Here is a 26,283-nt window from a genome sequence, read left to right as displayed (position 1 = left end):
TCTTGTCTCAGGTTTGTTTTTCATTGTAGGATATGGCTTCTCACATATCCTCTGCTGTATCTGCTTTTCCTGTTTTGCAGGGGAAGCGCAAAAAGGAAGTTTAGGGGTTCTGACTCGAATGTTTCTTCTCCTAGCTCTGAGGAAGGAGATACTTCAGTAGCGTCTGAGGGTGAAATTTCAGACTTTGGTAGTGTAACTCATGCTGATTATGAGGTGTTTTTTTTTCAGATTTAAGCTGGAGCACCTCCGTTTGTTACTCAGGGAGGTTTTGGCTACCTTGAATTGATTCCACGGTCATAGTTACTCCCAAGAAAGCTAGTAAGCTTAATAAGTTTTTTGAGGTTCCTTCAGTGGCGGAAGTTTTTCTTGTTCCAGATCGTGTATCAGAGATCAGAGAATGGGAGAAGCCTGGATTTCCTTTTTCCCCTTCTCCAGTTTTTAGGAAGATGTTTCCTATTGCGGACTCTATTAAGGAATCTTGGCAGATGGTTCCTTAGGTAGAGGGAGCAATTTCCACTTTGGCTAAGAGGACCACTATTCCTATTGAGGATAGTTGTTATTTCAAAGATCCCATGGATAAGAAGCTGGAGGCTTTGCTTAAAAGGATGTATGTTCACCAGGGGTTCCAATGGCAGCCTGCTGTGTGTATTGCTACGATTACCAGAGCGGCTGCATATTGGTTTGATGCGTTGTCTGATTCTATTTCACAGTTGGGAGCAAAGATTTCTGGCTTTGCTGTTCTGGCGCGCAGGGCCTTATGGTTAAAGTCCTGGTCTGTGGATGTGTCATCTAAATCTAAGCTTTTGTCTATTCCCTACAATGGCAAGACCTTGTTTGGGCCTGGTTTGGCGGAGATTATTTCTGATATTACGGGAGGGAAGGGGCATTCTCTCCCTCAGGATAAGAGAAATAAACAGAAGGGTTGTCAAAGTAATTTCGTTCCTTTCGTTCCTTCTCTGGTAAGTCTTCCTCTTCCTCCTCCAAGCAGGATCAGTCCAAGCCCTCTTGGAAGTCCAATCAGTCCTGGAGCAAGAGGAAGCAACTTAAGAAGCCTGCTGCTGACTCAAAGTCAGCATGAAGGGTCTGCCCCCGATCCGAGAATGGATCGCGTGGGGGGCAGGCTGTCTTTTTTCACTTAAGCCTGGGTTTGAGATGTTCGAGATCCCTGGGTGGTAGATATTGTGTTCCAGGGATACAAGCTGGAGTTCAAAAATGTTCCTCCCAGGGGCAGGTTTCATCTGTCAAGGTTATCTGTAAACCAGATAAAAAGAGAGGCATTCTTAAGTTGTGTTCAGGATCTTTCCGACATGGGAGTGATTGTTCCTGTTCCAGTCCAGGAGCAGGGACTAGGTTTCTATTCCAATCTGTTTATCGTTCCCAAAAAGGAGGGGACTTTCAGACCCATTCTGGACCTCTCTCTTTCAAGATGGAAACTATTCGGTCAATTCTTCCTCTGGTTCAAGAGGGTCAATTCATGACTACAGTAGATCTAAAGGATGCGTATCTGCATATCCCCATCCACAAGGATCATATCAAGTTTCTGAGATTTGCCTTCCTAGACAAGCATTTTCAGTTTTTGGCTCTTTCTTTTGGTATTGCAACAGCTCCCAGGGTGTTCTCAAAGGTCCTAGGTGCTTTACTGGCAGTTCTCAGATTGCAGGGGGTTGCGGTAGCTCCTTATCTGGACGACAATCTAGTTTAGGCGCCATCTTTTCAACTAGCAAACTCCCACACACAGTTGTTGTTGTCTTTTCTGCGCTCCCCCGGTTGGAAGGTGAATTTAGGAAAAAGTTCCTTGATTCCGGCTACAAGAGTGGTTTTCTTGGGAACCATTATAGATTCTCTGGAAATTAAGATTTTTTTGACAGAAGCAAGGAAATCAAAAATGTTCAATTCTTGCCTTGCTCTACAGTCCTCTCCTCGGCCGTCTGTGGCCCAGTGTATGGAGGTTATTGGTCTGACCTGATGGTTTCAGTTATGGACATTATTCCATTTGCTCGGTTCCATTTCAGACCTCTGCAGTTATGCATGCTGAGACAGGCTGCAATAGATTCTCTTCTGTGGTGGTTGTCTCAGGATCTTCTCTCCCAGTGAACCTGTTTTCGCAGGCCTTCCTGGGTAATTGTGACCATGGATGCCAGTCTGTTGGGGTGGGGAGCTGTCTGGGGTTTGCTGAAGGCTCAAGGTCTGTGGACCTATAACTGTCTTAGAGCTGAGGGCAATCTTCAATGCTCTTCTGGCCTGGCCTCAGTTGGCTTCAACCCAGTTTATCAGATTTCAGTCGGACAATATAATGTCTGTGGCTTACATCATTCATCGGGGGGAACTCGGAGTTCCTTGGCAATGAATGAGGTAGCCAGGATTATTCAGTGGGTGGAGACTCACAATTGCTGTCTGTCGGCGATCCACATTCCAGGGGTGGACTATTGGGAAGCAGTTTTTCTGAGCAGACAGACTTTCTATCCGGAGGAGTGGGAACTTCAACCGGAAGTGTTTTCCAGTTTGATTCTCAAATGGGGTCAACCGGAATTGGATCTTATGGCATCTCGTCACAATACCAAGCTTCCAAATTATGGTTCAAGGTCAAGGGTCCTCAGGCTGTACTGATAGATGCGCTAGAAGTTACTTGGAAGTTCAGTCTTGCATACGTTTTTCCTCCGTTTGCCCTTCTTCCTCGGGTCATTGCTCGGATCAGACAAGAGAGGGCATCAGTGATTCTCATTGCGGTATGCAGATCTGGTGGAGATGTCATCCTCCCCTCCTTGGAGTCTTCCGTTAAGGAAGGACCTTCTTCTTCAGGGGCCCTTCCTTCATCCAAATCTCGTTTCTCTGAAGCTGACTGCTTGGAGATTGAACGTTTGATTCTATCTAAGCGTGGATTCTCTGAGTCGGTTATTGAGACTATGATTCAGGCGCGTAAGCCTGTGACTAGAAAGATTTATTATATGATATGGCGTAAATATCTGTATTAGTGTGAATCCAGAGGCTACTCTTGGAGTAGAGTCAAGATTCCTAGGATTTTGTCTTTTGTCCAGGAGGGTCTGGAGAAGGGTTTATCTGCTAGTACCCTGAAGGGTCAAATTTCTGCTTTATCTATTTTGTTGCACAAGCGTCTGGCAGGTGTGCGAGATGTTCAGTCTTTTTGTCATGCTTTGGTTAGAATCCGGCCTATGTTTAAGTTCCTGACTCCTCCTTGGAGTCTTAATTTAGTTCTTATAGTTCTTCAACAGGTTGTTAACCAGGAAGGTTTTATTTTTGGTTGCTATCTCTTCGGCACAAAGAGTTTCAGAGCTTTCTGCGCTGCAGTGTGAGTCTTCTTTCCTTATTTTTCATTCTGATAAGGTAGTACTTAGTACTGCCCTGGGTTTTCTTCCCAAGGTTGTTTCTGATAAGAATATTAATCAAGAAATTGTAGTTCCTTCTTTGTGTCCTAATCCTTCTTCCCATAAGGAACGTTTGTTGCACAATCTGGATGTAGTTTGTGCATTGAAATATTATTTGCATGCGACTAAGGATTTTCGCCAGTCTTCTTCTTTATTTGTTGTTTTTTCTGGGAAGCGTAAAGGTCAGAAAGCTACGGCTACTTCTCTTTCTTGTTGGTTGAGTGTTATTCGCTTGGCATATGAGACTGGTCAGCAGCCTCCTGAGAAAATAACGGCTCATTCCACGAGGGCTGTTTCTTCTACTTGGGCTTTCAAAAATGGAGCTTCTGTCGATCAGATTTGCAAGGCTGCCATTTGGTCCTCTTTACACACTTTTTCTAAATTTTACAAATTTGCTACTTTTGCTTCAGCTGAGGATGTTTTTGGGAGAAAGGTTCTTCAAGCAGTGGTGCCTTCTGTTTAGGTTAACTGTCTTGTCCCTCCCTTATCATCTGTGTCCTCTAGCTTGGGTATTGATTCCCAATAGTAATTATGATGATCCGTGGACTCACTGTGTCATTAGAAAGAAAATGAAATTTATACTTGCCTGATACATTTGTTTCTTTTTTGACACGGTGAGTCCACGGCCCGCCCTGTTTTTTCAGACAGTTTATTTTTATATAAACCTCAGGCACCTCTGCACCTTATATTAATTCCTTTCTCCTTTCCCTTTGGTCGAATGACTGGGGTTTGTGGGTAAGGGAGTGGTATTTAACAGCTTTGCTGTAGTGCTCTTTGCCTCCTCCTGCTGGTCAGGAGTGATATTCCCAATAGTAATTATGATGATCCGTGGACTCACTGTATCAAGAAAGAAACAAATTTATCAGGTAAGCATAAATTTAATTTTTCCCTACTTTCTCCATAGAAGCTAGTATGTATCCTACAGGACCCAGAATCCGTAACATAACATTCTACTCAGTGCTTGCTTAAAGGGACATGAAACCCAAACTGTTTCTCTCAAGATTCAGATACAGCATACAATTTAAAACAACTTTCAATTGTACTTCTATGATCAATTTTGTTTTATTTTCTTGGTACCCTTTATTGAAGGAGCAGCAATGCACTACTGGGAGCTAGCTTAACACATCTGTAAGCCAATGAAAACAGTCATATAGATCCAAGCTCCTGAACCTACCTAGGTATAATTTTTTTTTTTTTATTTATAATTTTTATTGAGGTAATAAGTTGGCATACAAACACAAAATTGCAACAGTATACAGTAGAAATCTAGATTGGCTTATAACAGGGTACAATGCGTGGATTCTAGGTTGATAAACAGTACATATGGTCTCAATCACGCTAAGCAAGACATAAGACATATCCACCTACCGCATGAATGAAAGACAGGTAATACTGTAATTTATGGAAATGCCAATAAAAGTATAGAACCTTCATATTTATCTAAGCGGTCGCTCTTGGGCCGCATACGAAACAATATTAAACAGCTATAGCGGAAGGTTACCCCACAGGTAAGAGGCCACTTTTGGACCCCATCATGAAAACCTCAGATTTTAGTGTAATTGCACTATAGATTTGGTATAAAACACGCTTAAAAAAGTAAATTTTACCATATAGTAATTTAACAGGGTGGTTTAGCATTTAGAAAGCTGTAAGTAAGACTCTGCTTTGCGGGTGGCCAGAATATACCATTTAAATGCAGTGTAGAATATGAGACATCATAATACTTGGAGAGTACAACTATATATGCACATATTGCAAGGGGTTGGAAATACTGAGCAAATACTTATTAACAGATAACAATTTAACGAGTTAACATAGTGCTAGGGAAAGGATCATGGAGAGGCTTCTGCTACACTGGTCGCCCAGCCATACTATTTAAATGCTGTGCAGAACACGCACCCACACTGACTTGGAGGATGTAACTATGTATGTGGCTTAGGAAATAGAAGAGAGCTTAATAATAACCAAGTAAAATAAAACTGTTCTACGTGATACGTCTCTGGGGCCTAGTCAAATATGAGTACCATATGTATAGTAAGACGGGAAGACCTCATGAAAACATATTACAGAGAAAGAATTCTACCTTCTGTTAAGATATAGAAATTTTACACTATCATACTAGCCTTAACCTCTGCAACAGACTATTAAAAATTGAAAGACTGAGAAAATGGGTATCCCGCGGCCTCGGCCGCTGGCCGCAAGACACCACTTGTAAAATGTTATACTAAGTCTCTGGAGATATAAGTAAGGCGCAAGGGCTGCACTTCCCTCAAAGGCATGTATGCAGAGGTAACTGGGCATGGTCATTATTGGCAGTTAAGGAGTGGGTGGGTGGGAGAGCATTTAGGGAGAGGGTATGCCTAAGCATGTATTGTCCAGCAATAAATTATTCACACACAATCAGTCAACGCAGGGGACCTGCAACATTTCAACAAATGATCTCAAAATAAGTAAATAAATAGTATAGACACACCCTGACAGAGTGGGGCTGCACCAGGAATCTGCATATAATATGGTGCTGTATTACTAAGCTTAAGATCCCTATATAAACAGTAAAGGATAATACAAGATTACAAAGCATAAAGTCAAATAGTAAATAAGTCAATAACAGGGTAGAGGGACCTTCAAGTGTCAAACCAACATGGTATATAGAAACAACCCATAAAATTATGCAGCTTATGAGAAACAATATTTTGTGTAAAACAGTAATCATAGGACCCCCTATCTAATTGAATGAGATACTGTGTAGGATAGCTTAGAACAGGGATTGTGTAACAGGCTAAGTCCTTATGCTAAATGTGAACGCTATGTGGAAGTCCATAAGCACATAAGCAAAAGTACAGCTGTAGAGAAAAGCAAACTCAAATATGAACCCCAAATAACCATACAAAACATCTTAAAGTCTAAAGAACTTCTATGGGAGCAGGAACAGCATAACCATCTCAGATCCATTATGCCGAGCATAACTCATACTCAGCCCACTCCTGCACGGATATCTGAAAAGCAGCCCAGGCCACCAGTCATTGGTAGAGACACCGAAGGGTTCAGCCGCACAGATAGAAGGGCAAAAAAATACTGTCTCGGTTCTCGAGCGGCCTCCCAATATAGCCGCGACAGTTCAGGGCAGCAAGGGACTACCTTCATTGGAAAGGTATGCGAGGGGCAAAAGCTTTGCATTGGTATGTATTGTTGGTCCCGTAGTAGATCTTTGTCAGGGGCTCTCCCGCTCACATATAGCCTAATGATCGGAATCGGCAGAGGGGATAAGCAGGTCTCAATCGCGCATTTAATGCTGACCTGTCGGGAGTCAACGGTGCTTGCGGTGATCTCCTCAGTGATCGCGTCTGTAATCACTGCCTCTCCAGTCCCCTTCGCTGCAGTGGCTTGCGTCTTTGCTTCTGTATAAATGACCTGGGGTGTTGTGAAGCGCTGGCCTTCGCCAGAGCAGGCTCAACTTGTTCAAATTGCTGGGGCGGATTATGGGCTTTAGGTGTGTACGCCATATACAGCTTTTCAGCAAGGGCCTCATGATGTTCTGCCAAAAGATTGCGTAATGCCTCTAAAAAGTAAGCGGCGTTCGCCATAGCACCTCTCTTTGTAGATCTTTAGGCCAATCCCGCAGATAAGAATAGTGGGTATAGTAGTATGCTGAAGAGTCTATTTTCTGTCTTGTAATTATATTCGTGTTGCAGTGAGTGAGGAGATAACACTGCGTCTTAACGACAGGCCCACCAAGGGTACCCGCCGGGGGGTCTTAGGGATGGTAATATTCCTTGTAGATTGGAAGCCTGGATATAGTTAGAAAGTGTTGTAGCCACGAGGTCTTTAAGATGGCCACCGCTCATATAGATTGAAGATGCAGCTCCGGTCCTAGGTCAGAAAGGTGGCACCCTTTATTGAATGCAGCTTCATCAGCGATTAGACCAAAGTCCAGGGTATACTTGAGCAGCTTTGCAGAGCTCATCTCATCAATAAGTAGCCATTAAAGACGATTATAGTGTAACCAAAGTCAGTGCAGACAAATGGTGCGGCCATTCTCGGGCACTCCAGACTCCGCCCCCCCTAGGTATAATTTTTAACAAAGGATACTAAGAAAAGGAAGCAAATGATATAATACAAGTAAATTGGAAAATTGTTTAGATTTGTATGCTCTATCTGAATTATGAAAGAAAAATGTTGGGTTTCATGTCCCTTTGATCAGTGTAGTAGCCAATGTATGTCTTTTCCTAATTAATCATATCAAGTGAGATAATATAAATATAATCATAAAGCTTTTCAAATGGAAAGTCACTGAGCTGCTAAACAACGCAAAAACCAACTGGACTACACATATAGAGCTCACTGTTTTGTCACAGTCTTAGTGTATTTATTAAAACCTAATGCTAGATACAATGCAACTAAAATTGTACTGACACAACTTAAACTAAAGCAATGAACCTTTACCATGCTGATCTTTACCTCACCACAATTAACCCTGACCGTTACTACATAACTAACCACAAACCCCCTTACTGCAAACACACCCAATCCTCCTTGGTTCCAGATCCACTCTCTGTATGCAACACTGATTTAAAGAATTAATCTTGTCTTTAAGGGACATGAAACCCCCCCAAAAAAAATATGATTTAACTAGAACACACAATTTTAAACAATTTTCCAGTTTACTTCTATTATCAAATTTGCTTCATTCTCTTAGTATCATTTGTTTAAGGAGCAGCAATGCACTACTGGTTTCTAACTGAACACATGGGTGAGCCAATGACAATCGGTATATAAATTCAGCCACCAATCAGCAGCTAGAACCTAGGTTCTTTGCTGCTTCTGAGCTTTCTTAGATAAACCTTTCAGCAAAGGATAACAAGAGAAGTAAGCAAATTAAATAGAAGTCAATTGGAAAGTTGTTTAAAATTGTATGCTCTGTCTAAATCGTGAATATCTAATTATGACTTTACTGTCCCTTTAAGGATCCATAACGTTTTTAACATTTTTTTAAATACAGAAACAAACATCTGTTTTTTTATATATCATGCATGATACAGATTGCAATTTATGAATGTTGTATATGTTTTCTGACAATTTAGAATACATTTATTATTCTATTCATTTTTATATAACAAGTACGGATAGTTCTATGGTGGTAAGATTTTAAGCACTTTTTGAAAGAGCGCACACATTTAAACTGTTTTGTGTAACATATTCAACACTTATTCCTCCAGATGAAGTCTGAAATTAAAAACAAAAAAACTTTAGATAAAAAGAACGTTACAGTAAAATCCCTATAATGTCTTCAGACTCTTCTACCCACAGCAACAAGGTCTGTCTTTTTTAAATCCCATGATCCATTCTGAATATGTTAAGGGTTCTTCCTCTATTTATAAATGTAACAATCCTGATTGGTTAATAACTGTAGCCAGTCATGATTCTAATACTACATACAAACACAAACTGAAAAGTTCGTAGTAGATGCGCTCCCAGTAGGGGAATATTCAAATCCAATATTATATATAACTACATGTACAATCCGTCCCAAAGCAAAGTGGGGGGTCATCTGGCAGCCTAGTTTCCAAATGGGCCGTGGAGTCACATCCACAGATGAAATCTAAACAAGAAAAGAGGAAAAGGCGCCCATATGGTGTAGTATTGTGGTAAACTTCGTAAAAGTCAGTAATTAAAATATTACTCACAAGTCTCCTAGCACTACCAAAGTGCTCTTTGCGCAATCTGGACCTTACAGCCGTCCAGTAAGCTCGCTCCTCGATATGCTTGTATATCCTCCGTGTGAATCCTCCTGTGTTGTGGGATTTCACAAGAGGTGCTTGTTTTCTAATCTCAATGTGGTGTTAAAAGAGTGATCATATAGGTGCACCCAAGAACCTAAAACCCGTACAACAAGATTATAGGAACAAGGGATATATGCAACCAGATTCCCATATAACAAACCACAAAAACACGTTTCTCAGTGTTACACTGTTTCCTCAGGTGAATAGATATACAATGTTACATATCGAGCTTTAAAGACCGCTGGCGTCCTCAAATCGTTATTGCGCATGCGCATGTCAAATGACACAACTCCTCTGACTCTGATCCACAATAGGTCCAAAGCATTAGGGGGTGGATTACACATTCTACTAACCGACTGAGGAAGACACGGTGTACATATTTCATTAAGAACCAATACTCATTGAACATTCATGCATCATTTAAAAATCTTACATTAAATATCTTGAAAATAACATTTATGTTATAACAATGTCCTCTAAATACATGACAGATCAGCGATATGACCTTCTTAAAAACTAAAAATTAAAACAATAATCTTTTATCAACAAACCATTTACTAATATGCAATAATAACAACTATTATTGCATATTGGGAAATGTTTTTTTGATAAAAGATTATTGTTTTAATTTTTAGTTTTTAAGAAGGTCATATCGCTGATCTGTCATGTATTTAGAGGACATTGTTATAACATAAATGTTATTTTCAAGATATTTAATGTAAGATTTTTAAATGATGCATACATTTTCAATGAGTATAGGTTCTTAATGAAATATGTACACCGTGTCCTCCTCAGTCGGTTAGTAGGATGTGTAATCAATCCCCTAATGCTTTGGACCTATTATGGATCAGAGTCGGAGGACGTGTGTCATTTGACACGCGCATGTGCAATAACGATTTGAGGACGCCAGCGGTCTTTAAAGCTCGATATGTAACATTGTATATCTATTCACCTGAGGAAACAGTGTAACGCTGAGAAACGCGTTTTTGTGGTTTGTTATATGGGAATCTGGTTGCATATATCCCTTGTTCCTATAATCTTGTTGTACGGGTTTTAGGTTCTTGGGTGCACCTATATGATCACTCTTTTAACACCACATTGAGATTAGTAAACAAGCACCTCTTGTGAAATCCCACAACACAGGAGGATTCACGCGGAGGATATACAAGCATATCGAGGCGCAAGCTTACTGGACGGCTGTAAGGTCCAGATTGTGCATATAGCACTTTGGTAGTGCTAGGAGACTTGTAAGTAATATTTTGATTACTGACTTTTTACCAAGTTTACCACAATACTACACCATATGGGAGCCTTTTCCTCTTTCCTTGTTTAGTCATTATTCTAAGTGGGTAGATTAACTGTAAAAATTGAGCTTGACTGTTCTTGTAATGATTATTAAGAAATCCTGTGTGAGAAATATTTTTTTTATTTCAGGCAACTCTGAAAGCTTTAATTAACGATCAAGAGTTGGAGACAATGGTATCTACAACAAAATTACAGAAGACAACAGGAACTGTAAGTTTTGAATTGAAAAAAGCAATTATTGTTATTATTTTTAAGGAAGCTTTTGTTTTCCATAAAAGCAATTGTATAAGATAAACAGAATAAAAAATATAACAATGCTTCAGCAAAATATGACATTATAAATTAATCAAGTAGATCCACACTTGATTTACAAATCAAGTAATATAAAGTTGTTTTATTCTACAATGCTAGAAAAAAATTATTAATGTAGCAGACATCCCAACCTGCAAAAACTCATTTCAGGGAGGTGGCTTCACCCGCTACTGCGCCGCCACCCCCCCCTCCCAATTATATATTGGAGACCTTGAAACCCTTAATAAGATAGAGACGTATCATTAAAGTAGCTTCCCACTAAAGTCACATTTAAAAAAGTAGCTTTATTGCACACCCACATACAACAAACCTTTTTTTCCAGTGATCATACGCTTGTTGAATGCTTAAATATTTTAGAATACGAAGTTTAATAACGTGCAGTAAATTAGGTAGTATTTGTGTTTAATTTTATTAAAATCAGTGGGGGATTTTTGGTTACTGATGCACGCTTTGAAGGTTCTATAACGTCCCAGCAACTAAAGGCATTCCTTAAAAAAATACTTTTCCAGATTTGGGCCATATTGGATCATGGTACTTGGAATTTCATGGAGATTGCATTCCATTTGCTGGCATCAGGGAACCGCTATTACAATCAGGGAGACTCCCTGAACTTCAGGGAGAGTTGTGATGTCTGATGTAGTTATTTCTTTGGCATCTATACATTTTAATAGAGCACCTGCTACCTTTTTTTAATTTATTTTTTTATTGAACAAGCTTTATAGATTCATGAATTATCCAATGTATAATACATAGTAAAGAAGATAAAAGGGTGGGGGAGACGAGTGGAGGAAGAGAAGAAAGAGTCAAATGGGAGCAGATAGGTAGAGTGGGAGGGAGAGATGGGAAAAGAGGAGAGAATAAGTAACAGAGTATTGGTGGAGAGGAGTAAGTGACAATTCGGTCAAGGGGATTTTTTTCGCCAATGATTACACTAAGATTTAGTCTCTACAGAACTTAAACTTATAAGCTGCTTTTATATTGTGTAACAGCTACAGTGATCCAAGCTCAGACTTGCCTACTAAAATGTTGTGCAAAGGGGGAGAGAGAGGGCTTCAAATAAGCTAACTTATTATTGTACGTTTTTAAAAACTAACTATGCATATATTTAAAAAATATAGACTATGTAAGGGACTGGAAGGGATATGTTTAAGTTTTTTTAATATTTTATTTTACTTATGTTGACAGACTGCCCTTAGTGTCCTACAGTAAAATACAGTATGTCTGTATATTTGAACTATATAGTCAGAAAGGTCCTGCCTTAGTAAAAGTAAAATATCAGCTTTTATTTCTTCATAGGGTCCAGTTAAAGGGACATGAAACCCTTTTTTTTCATGATTCAGATACAGAATACAATTTTAAACAACTTTCCAAATTACTTCAATTATTTAATTTGTTTCCTTTTCTTGTTATCCTTTGCTTAAAGGTTTATCAAGGACGGCTCAGGAGCAGCAAAGAAACTAGGTTCTAGCTGCTGATTGGTTGATGCATATATATATAGGGCTTGTCATTGGCTCTCCCATGTGTTCAGTCAGCAACCAGTAGTGCATTGCTGCTCATTCAACAAAGCATAGCAAGAGAACAAAGAAAATGTCATAATAGGATTAAATTAGAAAATTGCTTAAAATTGCATGCTCCATCTGAATCATGAAAGAAAAAATTTATGTTTCATATCCCTTTAAATGAACAGACAATAAAGGCTATTATTTTACTCCTAAGGCAAAATTCTCCCACTCTATTCTCTCTCTCGCCTAGGCGCACATGTGCGCCAAAGAAAGCCCAAAAAAGCCCTTTTACGGTCGTATTTTTAAAAATAAGTCTTACTGGTCGCCGAAATTCAGATTTATCATTATTTTGCGCGTTAGGAGAACCGAAAATTCTCCTACAAATACAACCACGAAAGTTCTCCATAACCACTGTGGAGAACATTGAATTTACTCCACTTTTTTCGCGAGAGAAGATGGAATATTTCTTAATTTTGGCAGCTATTTCTTTGGCAAGGGGCCGTGAAAATCGTCTTAATGATGGAAATATGCCTTTTTTTTTTAATAAATATATGATTTGAAAATAACATTTTGGTGTCCTATTCATTTCTAATTGTAAAGTAAGACAAGGTTATCAGAATAAAGCTAACAATATTAGATCAAGTAGAGATGTAATACATGTACAGACTTCTTAACATATTTTTGGTCACCACTGTCATTTTTGCATATCTATAGGAGTCATAAGTACTGCAGGGGGTGTGGAAGAAGATAAAGCTATTATTGTTTGGTACAGCTATTTTTATTATCATTTTAGCATGTGTAAACAAATATAAAGCTTTCTTACACATGAGTCAAACTTAAAAAAATGCAATTATTGGTTAAATTACATGCATTAGGTTACAAGTTTTTTCATAATTAAAAAAAATATATATATTTTCTTTTACAAGATATGACGAGTCCATGGATTTCATCCTTACTTATGGGATTACGCCTCCTGGTCAGCAGGAGGAGGCAAAGAGCACCACAGCAGAGCTGTATATATAGCTCCTCCCTTCCCTCCCACCCCAGTCATTCTCTTTGCCTGTGTTAGTGATAGGAAGAGGTGTTAGTTTAGATTCTTCAATCAAGAGTTTATTATTTTTTCTGTAGTGCCTAAGTGTACTACTTTGTTAGGGTGTAGCCTAGACCAGATCAGTCTCTTCAGTTAACAAAAGAGAAGCATCTGGTGGCTCCAAAGCAATGGGAACTGGAGGGATTCTATTCTCACTGTGCCTCCCATGATGTGTGCTGCCCTTCAGATAATGGTCTTAGCATGTGGTAACTAAGACCCTGTATGTCTCCACAGCTCTACAGGAGGGAACTGCAGGAACTCTTGGTTGTGGAACTATAAGCTGTCGCCCAGCTTCCAGGTACGTGCAGCTGTTTGATTCTGGGAAAGATTCTTTAACTCAGAATGTGGGCTATATTTGGTATTTACTGTTTGTCAAACTGGAGTTTGGAGTTTGCCGTTTGTTTGGTACAAAGTCGCATAGTGGGGCTAAGAAACTAGTACAGGCTCCTGTTACTGCACTCATTAGTGGCTGTTTATCATGACGCTGGGGGTTACTTGGAGTTACAAGACTCAGATTAATATGTATCTTTATTGCTGGGGTCAATGTGTTTTTATATTGCCTTTTTGCACTTCCGATCAAGTGATTATTATTGTGAGTGTATTTTTCAGATGCGCGGCCATACTTTATGTGCGGCGGGCTTTTCCTCTGATTGCCGCCCACGAGGGGCGGGGCTTAGTTTGCGCGCTTCAGACCGGATGTGTCTAGAAGCCGCACACTTGTCTTTGACGGAGTTCGACTGAGGACGTTAACTCCAGGCGCTTGTTAGGACTGCATTGGTTGTACTTTAAAGCAGGCGGTCAGAAGCGTCAGGGAGTTTTTCATTTTCTGTGTCAGTGTCGTGGGGGCAGGTAGGCGCTGCAGTGGTGCTGTTACAAGGTGCACTGGTGGCTAGAGTTATTCTTCAATTTTTTCACACGGTACTGCTTTTGTTGTTAAAGGGACAGTCTACCGTAGAATTGTTATTGTTTTAAAAGATAGATAATCCCTTTATTACCCATTCCCCAGTTTTGCATAACCAACACAGTTATATTAATATACTTTTTACCTCTGTGATTACCTTGTATCTAAGAACCTTCTTCCAGCCCCCTGATCACATGACTGTGACTGTTTATTATCTATTGTCTTAAATTTAGCATTGTTTTGTGCTAGATCTTAAATAACTCCCTGTGCCTGAACACAGTGTTATCTATATGGCCCACGTGTACTTTCTGTCTCTTTGTGTTGAAAAGAGATTTAAAAAGCATGTGATAAGAGGCAGCCCTCAAAGGCTTAGAAATTAGCATATAAGCCTACCTATGATTAGTTTAAACTAGGAATACCAAGAGAAAAAAGAAAATTTGATGATAAAAGTAAATTGGAAAGTTGATTAAAATTACAAGTCCTATCTGAATAATGAAAGTTTAATTTATACTAGACTGTCCCTTTAAGTATACATAGGATTCACTGCATTGGTTTACTTCAATCAGGGTTATACATATTCAAAATTAAAGGAGACCAAGCTGTACTTTTGTTTTGAAGAGTATACTTATAGTACCATAATCGCTCTAAATAAGATTATGGATCTTCAAAGTGTAACATGTTCATTATGTTTAAATGCAAATGTGGAGCCCCCTGTTACTTTTTGTCCTTCTTGTACGGAAAGGACTTTACAGTTCAGAGATCACATTTTCTTTCATAAGAGTTTGTCTATAGCGGATGCTGCTCAGGATTCTGCTGAAGAGGTTCAGAATATGCCGCAGCTTTCTCCCCAAGCGTCACAGCCATTACCACTCACTCAGGCGACACCTTGTTCTTCAACGGCGTCTGCTTCTTTCACTCTGCAGGATATGGCTGCAGTTATGTCATCCACTCTTACAGAAGACAGTTTTACAGGGCAAACGCAGCAGGACAGACTCATGTAGTCCCTGCGACTTCTGATGCTTTGATGGCTATCTCCGATATACCTTCCCAGGGCTCTGATTTGGGGGGTAGGGAGGCCCTGTCTGAGAGGGAACTGTCTGACTCAGGAAGTGCATTACCCCCGACAGAGTCGGACGTCATGTCCTTCAGATTTAAACTTGAACACCTCCGCCTTTTGCTGCGAGAGGTTTTATTGACTCTGGACGACTGTGACTATTGTGGTCCCACCAGAGAAATTAAGTAAAATGGACAAATACTTAGAGGTCCCTTCTTATTCAGATGTTTTTCCGGTTCCCAAGAGAGTTTCGGAAATTGTTACACGGGAATGGGAAAGACCGGGTATTCCGTTCTCCCCTTCCCCTATTTTTATGAAGATGTACCCTATAGCTGACACCGTTCAGGACTCTTGGCAAACGATCCCTAAGGTGGAGGGAGCTATCTCTACCCTGGCTAAGCGTACGACTATCCCTATTGAGGACAGTTGTGCTTTCACACAGACCCTATGGATAAAAAATTGGAGGGTCTTCTAAAAAAGCTATATGTTCATCAAGGATTTCTATTACAACCAACGGCCTGCATTGTAACAGTCACAACTGCGGCTGCCTTTTGTTTTGACGCCCTAGAAGAGTATCTGAAGACTGAGACTCCTTTAGAGGAAATAATGTATAGAATTAAGGTAAGGCTAATTACTAATTAAGCTGGCTAATTCTTTTATTACGGATGCCGCCTTTCAGATCGCCAAATTGGCGGCTAAGAATTCAGGATTTTCCATTTTAGCGCGCAGAGCCTTATGGTTAAAATCTTGGTCTGCGTATGTGTCCTCTAAATCAAAACTTTTGGCTATTCCTTTTAAGGGAAAGACCCTATTCGGGCCTGATTTGAAAGAAATCATTTCTGATATTACGGGAGGTAAGGGTCATCTCCTCCCTCAAGACAAAACATCTAAGCAAAGGGGACGACAGAGTAATTTTCATTCCTTTCGTAATTTCAAAGGAGTCCCCCCTTCCTCATTCCCCTTCTTCCATTGATCCAGGAGGGTCAATATATGACTACCGTGGACTTAAAGGATGCATATCTTCATATTCCTATCCACAGAGATCATCACCAGTTCCTGAGGTTTGCCTTTCTGGACAAACATTTTCAGTTTGTGGCCCTTCCTTTCGGGTTGGCCACGGCACCCAGGATCTTCACGAAAGTTCTAGGTTCTCTGCTGGCGATTCTCAGGCCGCGGGGCATTGCAGTGGTGCCTTATCTGGACGATATTCTGATCCAGGCGTCGTCTTATCAGCTGACAAAGTCTCATACCGACATTGTTCTATCCTTTCTAAGGACTCACGGGTGGAAGGTGAATCTAGAAAAGAGTTCATTAATTCCACAGACAAGGGTTCCTTTCCTGGGAACTCTAATAGACTCTGTATCCATGAAAATCTTTTTGACGGAAGTCAGAAAGTTAAAGGTTCTGAATACATGCTGAACCCTTCAGTCCAATCCTTGGCCATCAGTGGCTCAGTGCATGGAGGTAATTGGATTGATGGTGGCGGCTATGGACATCATTCCGTTTGCTCGTTTTCATCTCAGACCTCTACAACTGAGCATGCTCAGGCAGTGGAATGGAGATTATGAAAATTTGTCTCCTCAGATAGATCTGGATCAGGAGACAAGAGACTCTCTTCTTTGGTGGTTGTCGCCGGATCATCTGTCCCAATTGACGTGCTTCCACAGACCCTCATGGGTGATAGTGACAACGGACGCCAGTCTACTAGGTTGGGGTGCAGTCTGGAATTCCCTGAAGGCTCAGGGTGTGTGGACTCGGTCGGAGTCTCTACTTCCAATCAATATTCTGGAATTGAGAGCAATATTCAATGCGCTTCAGGCTTTGCCTCAGTTGGCTTCGGCCAAATTCATCCGGTTTCAGTCGGACAACATCACGACTGTGGCTTACATCAATCATTAGGGAGGAACAAGGAGTTCCTTAGCGATGACAGAAGTATCCAAAATAATTTGGTGGGTGGAGGCTCACTCTTGTTATCTGTCAGTAATCTACATCCCTGGAGTGGACAACTGGGAAGCAGATTTTTTGAGCAGACAGACGTTTCATCCGAGGAATGGGAACTCCATCCGGAGATCTTTGCCACCCTGATTCTCAGATGGGGCAGACCGGAGCTGGATCTTATGGCATCTCGTCAGAATGCCAAGCTCCCGAGATACGGATCCAGGTCCAGGGATCCTCAGGCCGAACTGATAGGTGCCTTAGCAGTGCCTTGGTCATTCAACCTAGCTTATGTGTTTCCACCGTTTGCTCTCCTTCCCCGGGTGATTGCTCGGATCAAACAGGAGAGGGCTTCGGCGATTCTCATCGCTCCTGAGTGGCCTCGCAGGACTTGGTATGCCGATCTGCCACCGTGGAAGCTTCCATTGAGGCAGGACCTTCTCATTTAGGGACCCTTCCATCATCCAAATCTAATTTCTCTGCAGCTGACTGCTTGGAGATTGAGCGCTTGATTTTATCTAAGTGAGGGTTCTCTGATTCGATCATTGATACCTTGTTTCAGGCACGTAAGCCTGTTACTAGAAAGATTTACCATAAGATATAGTGTAAATATCTTTATTAGTGCGAATCCAAGGGCTACTCATGGAGTAGGGTTAGGATTCCCAGGATTTTATCTTTTCTCCAAGAAGGATTGGAGAAAGGGTTGTCAGCAAGTTCCTTAAAGGGACAGATTTCTGCTTTGTCTATTTTGCTACACAAACGTCTGGCAGATGTTCCAGATGTTCAATCTTTTTGTCAGGCTCTGACTAGAATCAGGCCTGTGTTTAGACCAAATGCTCCTCCTTGGAGTTTGAATTTAGTTCTTAATGTTCTTTAAGGGGTTCCATTTGAACCTTTGCATTCCATAGATATTAAGTTGTTATCTTAGAAAGTTTTATTTTTGGTTGCTATTTCTTCTGCTCGCAGAGTTTTCTAAGCTTTCAGCTTTACAATGTGATTATCTTGTTTTCCATTCTGATAAGGTGGTGTTACGTACCAAACCTGGTTTCCTTCCCAAGGTTGTTTCTAATAAGAATATTAATCAGGAAATTGTTGTTCATTCCTTGTGTCCTAATCCTTCTTCTAAGAAGGAGCTTCTGTTACATAACTTGGACGTGGTCCGTGCCCTGATGTTTTACTTGCAGGCGACTAAGGATTTCCGTCAATCATCTTCATTATTTGTTGTTTTTTCTGGAAAACGTAGGGGCCAGAAAGCTACGGCTACCTCTCTTTCTTTTTGGACAGCAGCCTCCTGAAAGAATTACGGCTCATTCTACTAGGGCTGTGGCTTCCTCATGGGCATTTAAAAATGATGCTTCTGTTGAACAGATTTGCAAGGCTGCAACTTGGTCGTCTCTTCATACTCTTTCCAAATTTTACAAATTTGATACTTTTGCCTCGTCTGAGGCTGTTTTTGGGAGAAAGGTTCTTCAAGCAGTGGTGCCTTCCGTTTAGGTTCCTGTCTTGTCCCTCCCTTTCATCTGTGTCCTATAGCTTTGGTATTGTATCCCATAAGTAAGGATGAAATCCGTGGACTCGTCATATCTTGTAAAAGAAAAGGAAATTTATGCTTACCTAATAAATTTATTTATTTTACGATATGACGAGTCCACGGCCCACCCTGTCATTTTCTAAGACAGGTCTTTACTTTTGTTAAACTTCAGTCACCTCTGCACCTTGGCTTTTCCTTTCTCTTCCTAACTTCGGTCGAATGACTGGAGTGGGAGGGAAGGGAGGAGCTATATATACAGCTCTGCTGTGGTGCTCTTTGCCTCCTCCTGCTGACCAGGAGGCGTAATCCCATAAGTAAGGATGAAATCCGTGGACTCGTCATATCGTAAAAGAAATACATTTATCAGGTAAGCATACATTTCCTTTTTTTATTAAATTGTTATTATGCTAGTTTTGTATTGAAATACACTTTTATGGGTGGTTTAAACACTAGACTTCCATAAGTTTGACAGGTTCTATACAAAAACCTAGTCTATTTTGGAGTATTTTTAATGATAAATAAGGCGCATATATAATACTAATGGAGAGATTTATCCTTAATCCACCGCAGCTTGGCGTGAAAATACTACAGTTTTTATGATAAATATGGGTGCACATGTGCGCCTCTCCAAAGGTGAGCTGCGGAGAACTAATAGAATTGAAAATTGTATTTCCAGAATGAATGATAAATGGAGCCCTATGTGTAATAGGTAGGAATGCCTATATATTCTATTGATATAGACCTGTGTCTACAAGCAATACATATAATAGTGCAGGGTGACTACCATGCAATGGTGAGGATAAAACAAAGCTTGAGAAACTTTTTGCAATACTCTGCATCTATAAATATGCAAAATCACATGTCTAGCTCTTACAAATTGTGTAAGGGAATTTAGGAATACCTGAGATATGCAAAAGGATGTCCATTCTAGTAATCAGTTTAGGACATAGCAGTTAACTCCCATTGTGCCTTCCTGAATAGCTTTTAGTATTTTCTGTCCAAAAAGTTAAGAGACAAAGTTTTTTACGTTGAGACCTGGATTGTTGATTACAGACAACTAGGTCGGCTGAACTTTATTAGTGGTCTATGTTAGGTTTAATTATACTGGGTATTCGGTTAACATTAAATACTCTTGGGTGGGGATGGTTAGGGTACTTAAGTATGAAGGGTTGAGGAAGGGTTTGATTGCGATGGGGGTGGTTGTGGTTTGGATTAAAGTGGTGGTGGTTCACAGTAAGATTTTCTTTAGTTGGCGAGTATAACACTTTTACATTTGATATCATTATAAAGGAGGAAATACAGAAGAACCTGATCATTTTTTTTCTTTTACAGATGCTCCATAAACTCACTGCTAGAGCTATAATCAAGGATTATGAAGATGGAATCCTACATGAGAAAGAAAATGAGCATGAGGTTTGTATAATGTGGTAACTGATAATAAACATTATGTACCTGTTGTATGGCATGTGAAGAAGACATAGTTCTCTGTTCAAATATAATAGGGACACTGGCTAAAATTCACTAAACCTTAATAAAACTTGACAAGTTCTATTTTTAAGCAAGTATCTTGTGAAATGCTTCTTTCCTCTTTGCATAAAGCTGGCTGTTGCGGTGTTCTATTAAGATATCCTAAGCACAAATTAATTTGTTCAACAAAGATAGAATAAAATATATTAGCTAATTTTTTGCTTTATGTTTGCTTAAATTTTAGCCGAGTGGTGTGACAATTAAATAGGTCCTGAGGAGAACACGGTGCCTTTTTTTTGTCTCAGTGGTTATATTACGTAATGATTAGTCTAATGTTAATTCCATTGAATTCACCTGTTTCGTCTCAAATAATATATTTACTTTGTTGACGGGAATAACTAAATTAGCCACACCAACCATTTGAAATGAAGATATTTTCATAAGCCTCATACAAAAAGAACTTCATGACTAGTATCATCATCTTAAAATCAAATGCCAGTTGGATGTGAGAATTACATCAAGATTCAAAGACACGTCAGATAAAGCCATTTTGTTGCTTATTTAAAAAGAAATGCAACAAATCAACATGAGCTGCACTTTATATTTCCGGACATGTATTTTTTGTTGTTGTTGAAATTGCTTTTATTATCATATGATATAACATACATTTTTGTAGTGTACATTTTTCTCTCTGTACAGAATGTTTCAAACAGTAGAATCAAAGTGCTTCCATCATACTGCAGTTCTGAACTTATCAAAGCACTGAAAACATGGTATATATTGACAAATACAGATATAAATGGCATTTCTCTTGTAAGGTGTATCCAGTCCACGGATCATCCATTACTTGTGGGATATTCTCATTCCCAACAGGAAGTTGCAAGAGGACACCCACAGCAGAGCTGTCTATATAGCTCCTCCCCTCACTGCCATATCCAGTCATTCTCTTGCAACTCTCAACAAGCATGGAGGTAGTAAGAGATAAGTGGTGAAATGTAGCTGTTATTTTGCTTCAACCAAGAGTTTATTATTTTTAAATAGTACCGGAGTTGTGCTATTTTGTTCCAGGCAGGAAAAAAGAAGAATCTGCCTGGGATTTCTATGATCTTAGCAGGTTGTAACTAAGATCCATTGCTGTTCTCACACATGTCTGAAGAGAGAGATAACTTCAGCGGGGGAATGGCGTGCAGGTTATCCTGCTATGAGGTATGTGCAGTTAATATTTTTCTAGAAGATGTGAAGGCTAGAAAATGCTGCTGATACCAAATTTGTGTAAGGTAAGCCTGAATACAGTGATTTAATAGCGACTGGTATCATGCTTACTTTCTGAGGTAATACTCTTTTATATTTACAATATAAAACGTTTGCTGGCATGTTTAAACGTTTTTATATATACTTTGGTGATAAAACTTTATTGGGGCCTAGTTTTTTTTCCACATGGCTGGCTTAAATTTGCCTAGAAACAGTTTCCTGAGGCTTTCCACTGTGTTACTATGAGTGGGAGGGGCCTAGTTTAGTGCTTTTTTGTGCATTAACTATTACAGACTGAGACATCCAGGAGTTCCCTGAATGCTACAGGACATCTCTAAAGGGCTCTTAGGCTTCCAAAATCGTTTGTTGGGGAAGGAAGGCTCACAGCAAGGCTGTGGCAGTTTGGTGTGACTGTTAAAAAACGTCTATATCGTTTTTTTTATCCGTTTTTTGAACTAAGGGGTTAATCATCCATTTGCAACTGGGTGCAATGCTCTGTTAGCTTATTATACACACTGTAAAAATTTCGTTTGATTTACTGCCTTTTTTCACTGTTTTTCAAATTCTGACAAAATTTGTTTCTCTTAAAGGCACAGTACCGGTTTTTATATTTGCTTGTTAACTTGATTTAAAGTGTTTTCCAAGCTTGCTAGTCTCATTGCTAGTCTGTATAAACATGTCTGACATAGAGGAAACTCCTTGTTCATTATGTTTAAACGCCATGGTGGAACCCCATATGAGAATGTGTACCAAATGTACTGATTTCACTTTAAGCAATAAAGATCATATTCTGTCTTTAAAAGATTTATCACCAGAGGAATCTGACGAGGGGGAAGTTATGCCGACTAACTCTCCCCACGTGTCAGATCCTTTGACTCCCGCTCAAGGGACTCACGCTCAAATGGCGCCAAGTACATCCAGGGCGCCCATAGCGTTTACTTTACAAGACATGGCAGCAGTCATGGATAATACACTGTCAGCGGTATTAGCCAGACTACCTGTATTTAGAGGAAAGCGAGATAGCTCTGGAGTTAGACGAAATACAGAGCATACTGACGCTTTAAGAACTATGTCTGATACTGCCTCACAATATGCAGAAGCTGAAGAAGGAGAGCTTCTTTCTGTGGGTGATATTTCTGACTCAGGGAAGATGATGCAACCTGATTCTGATATTTCTACATTTAAATTTAAGCTTGAACACCTCCGCGTGTTACTCAGGGAGGTTTTAGCTGCTCTGAATGACTGTGATACAATTGCAGTGCCAGAGAAATTGTGTAGACTGGATAAATACTATGCAGTGCCGGTGTGCACTGATGTTTTTCCGATACCTAAAAGGTTTACATAAATTATTACTAAGGAATGGGATAGACCAGGTGTGCCGTTCTCTCCCCCTCCTGTTTTTAGAAAAATGTTTCCAATAGACGCCACCACACGGGACTTATGGCAGACAGTTCCTAAGGTGGAGGGAGCAGTTTCTACTCTAGCAAAGCGTACTGCTATCCCTGTCGAGGACAGTTGTGCTTTCTTAGATCCAATGGATAAAAAGTTAGAGGGTTACCTTAAGAAAATGTTTATTCAACAAGGTTTTATCCTACAGCCCCTTGCATGCATTGCGCCTGTCACTGATGCTGCGGCGTTCTGGTTTGAGTCTCAGGAAGAGACTTTACAGGTAGCGACTCCATTGGATGAAATACTTGACAAGCTTAGAGCACTTAAGCTAGCCAATTCTTTTGTTTCTGATGCCATTGTTCATTTGACTAAACTAACGGCTAAGAATTCTGGTTTTGCTATCCAGGCGTGCAGAGCGCTATGGCTTAAATCATGGCAGCTGACGTTACTTCAAAATCGAAGCTGCTTAACATTCCCTTCAAGGGGCAGACCCTATTCGGGCCTGGTTTGAAGGAGATTATTGCTGATATCACTGGAGGAAAAGGTCATGCCTTTCCTCAGGATAGGTCCAAATCAAGGGCCAAACAGTCTAATTTTCGTGCCTTTCGAAACTTCAAGGCAAGTGCGGCATCAACTTCTTCTAATGCAAAACAAGAGGGAACTTTTGCTCAGTCCAAGACGGTCTGGAGACCTAACCAGACCTGGAACAAGGGTAAGCAGGCCAAAAAGCCTCCTGCTGCCTCTAAGACAGCATGAAGGAACGGCCCCCTATCCGGTAACCGATCTAGTAGGGGGCAGACTTTCACTCTTTGCCCAGGCGTGGGCAAGAGATGTCCAGGATCCCTGGGCGTTGGAAATTATATCCCAGGGATATCTTCTGGACTTCAAGGCTTCCCCCCCAAAAAGGGAGATTTCACCTTTCACAATTATCTGCAAACCAGATAAAGAGAGAGGCATTCTTACACTGTGTACAAGACCTTCTAGTTATGGGAGTGATCCATCCAGTCCCAAAGGAGGAACAGGGACAGGAATTTTACTCAAATCTGTTTGTGGTTCCCAAAAAAGAGGGAACCTTCAGACCAATTTTGGATCTAAAGATCTTAAACAAATTCCTCAGAGTTCCATCATTCAAGATGGAGACTATTCGTACCATCCTACCTATGATCCAGGAGGGTCAATACATGACTACAGTGGATTTAAAGGATGCTTATCTGCACATTCCAATACACAAAGATCATCATCGGTTTCTCAGGTTTGCCTTCCTAGACAGGCACTACCAGTTTGTAGCTCTTCCCTTTGGGTTAGCTACAGCCCCAAGATTTTTTACGAAGGTTCTGGGGTCGCTTCTGGCGGTCCTAAGGCCACGGGGCATAGCAGTGGCCCCTTATTTAGACGACATCCTGATTCAGGCGTCAAACTTCCAAATTGCCAAGTCTCATACGGACATAGTGTTGGCATTTCTGAGGTCGCATGGGTGGAAGGTGAACGAGAAAAAGAGTTTTCTATCCCCCCTCACAAGAGTTTCCTTCCTAGGGACTCTGATAGATTCTGTAGAAATGAAAATTTACCTGACGGAGTCCAGGTTATCAAAACTTCTAAATTCCTGCCGTGTTCTTTATTCCATTCCTCGCCCTTCGGTGGCTCAGTGCATGGAAGTAATCGACTTAATGGTAGCGGCAATGGACATAGTACCGTTTGCACGCCTACATCTCAGACCGCTGCAACTATGCATGCTCAGTCAGTGGAATGGGGATTACACAGATTTGTCCCCTTTACTGAATCTGGACCAAGAGACCAGGGATTCTCTTCTCTGGTGGCTATCTCGGGTCCATCTGTCCAAAGGTATGACCTTTCACAGGCCAGATTGGACAATTGTAACGACAGATGCCAGCCTTCTAGGTTGGGGTGCAGTCTGGAACTCCCTGAAGGCTCAGGGATCGTGGACTCAGGAGGAGTCACTCCTTCCAATAAACATTCTGGAACTAAGAGCGATATTCAATGCTCTTCAGGCTTGGCCTCATCTAGCGACAATGAGGTTCATCAGATTTCAGTCGGACAACATCACGACTGTGGCTTACATCAACCATCAAGGGGGAACAAGGAGTTCACTAGCGATGTTAGAAGTCTCAAAGATAATTCGCTGGGCAGAGATTCACTCTTCAAAGGAAAAGCAGGCAGGTGACAGCAGATGCAATATTCTTTTAAGGAGGTAAAAAAGGCAACGTTTCGGGATTAGTCTCCCTTATTCATGCCATACCTGATACAAACTAACAAGTGACTTATATACATGTGTACCACTAGGTGGCGCTCAAGTGTATTTAACTCTTTCTTATCAAACACTTAACTTACTCATAAGCTTACATTTATACATTTCCTATTCTGTATACATTGCAGTGTATCCATGATTAGTAAAATTACTAATTTCTTATCAAACTTTCACAACAGTTATAATTTACATCTTATCAATAATAATCATAGAAATACTGTGAGGTCCCAGTCTCTATTTATGAGTAAGTTAAGTGTTTGATAAGAAAGAGTTAAATACACTTGAGCGCCACCTAGTGGTACACATGTATATAAGTCACTTGTTAGTTTGTATCAGGTATGGCATGAATAAGGGAGACTAATCCCGAAACGTTGCCTTTTTTACCTCCTTAATAAAAGAATATTGCATCTGCTGTCACCTGCCTGCTTTTCCTTTGATTTATGTACTGGGGACTTAGGCAGTGGTCCCTGGGTGACGTGCAGCACCTAAGCCTGTTGTGCTGAAAAGCTATACCTAAATTTATAGTGTTCCTGCCTGTTTTCGTGCACCTGGCTTTCAAAATGGAGGAGAAACAAGATACCTGTATTACATTTTCTTACTCTGAACTAGAAGCAGCGAGAATAACAACATTAACAAAAGGGTCAAGAGACTTTCTGAAGGTAGCCCCATCTGAACATACAACTCAGGAGTATGAAAAGTTGTCAAAAAAGAACCTGGCTTTTAACCTGCATGCAAACACCCTGGCGGAATATCACCGGGTTAAGCGAATCCCAAGGGGCCTGAGAATGGGAGCAAGACCTACCCTGATGAAGGAGAACCAAGATTACTGTAACCGCTTTGAACACATACTGAATAAATGTTCAATGGATATCATTGTGCTTACCGTAGAGTGCTTGAATAAAGAAATTGAAGAGCAGAATGTCAAACTGGCTGAAATGGAAAATAGCCTAAGAAAAAACTTACCAACAGCTGAGTTGGAGAAAATACTGCAAGATACCAATATGAAGATCGCTGAGCTGAAAAAGGTAATAGAGGAGAGGAAACGCACAAAATTTGCCCGAGATGAATCGGATTACTCCACTGGTAAAGTGTATAGATGGCGCTATGACCCAGAGGG

General features: G+C 40.5%; 1 protein-coding gene across 2 annotated transcripts in view; it reads left to right on the top strand.

Moving 5' to 3' along the window:
* Nucleotides 1-26,283, top strand: part of PARP4 (poly(ADP-ribose) polymerase family member 4) — a 516,705-nt gene that overhangs the window by 235,765 nt on the left and 254,657 nt on the right. For both annotated transcript variants that reach the window (XM_053708536.1, XM_053708535.1), the window contains exons 27-28: nucleotides 10,598-10,678; nucleotides 20,126-20,206. In XM_053708536.1, coding sequence (XP_053564511.1) covers nucleotides 10,598-10,678; nucleotides 20,126-20,206 — 162 coding nt within the window. The remainder of the gene's footprint in view (nucleotides 1-10,597; nucleotides 10,679-20,125; nucleotides 20,207-26,283) is intronic.

The sequence above is a fragment of the Bombina bombina genome, chromosome 3, assembly GCF_027579735.1.
Source record: "Bombina bombina isolate aBomBom1 chromosome 3, aBomBom1.pri, whole genome shotgun sequence".
In the NCBI taxonomy this organism is placed as follows: domain Eukaryota; kingdom Metazoa; phylum Chordata; class Amphibia; order Anura; family Bombinatoridae; genus Bombina; species Bombina bombina.
This window is presented reverse-complemented; position numbering and strand designations above follow the sequence as displayed.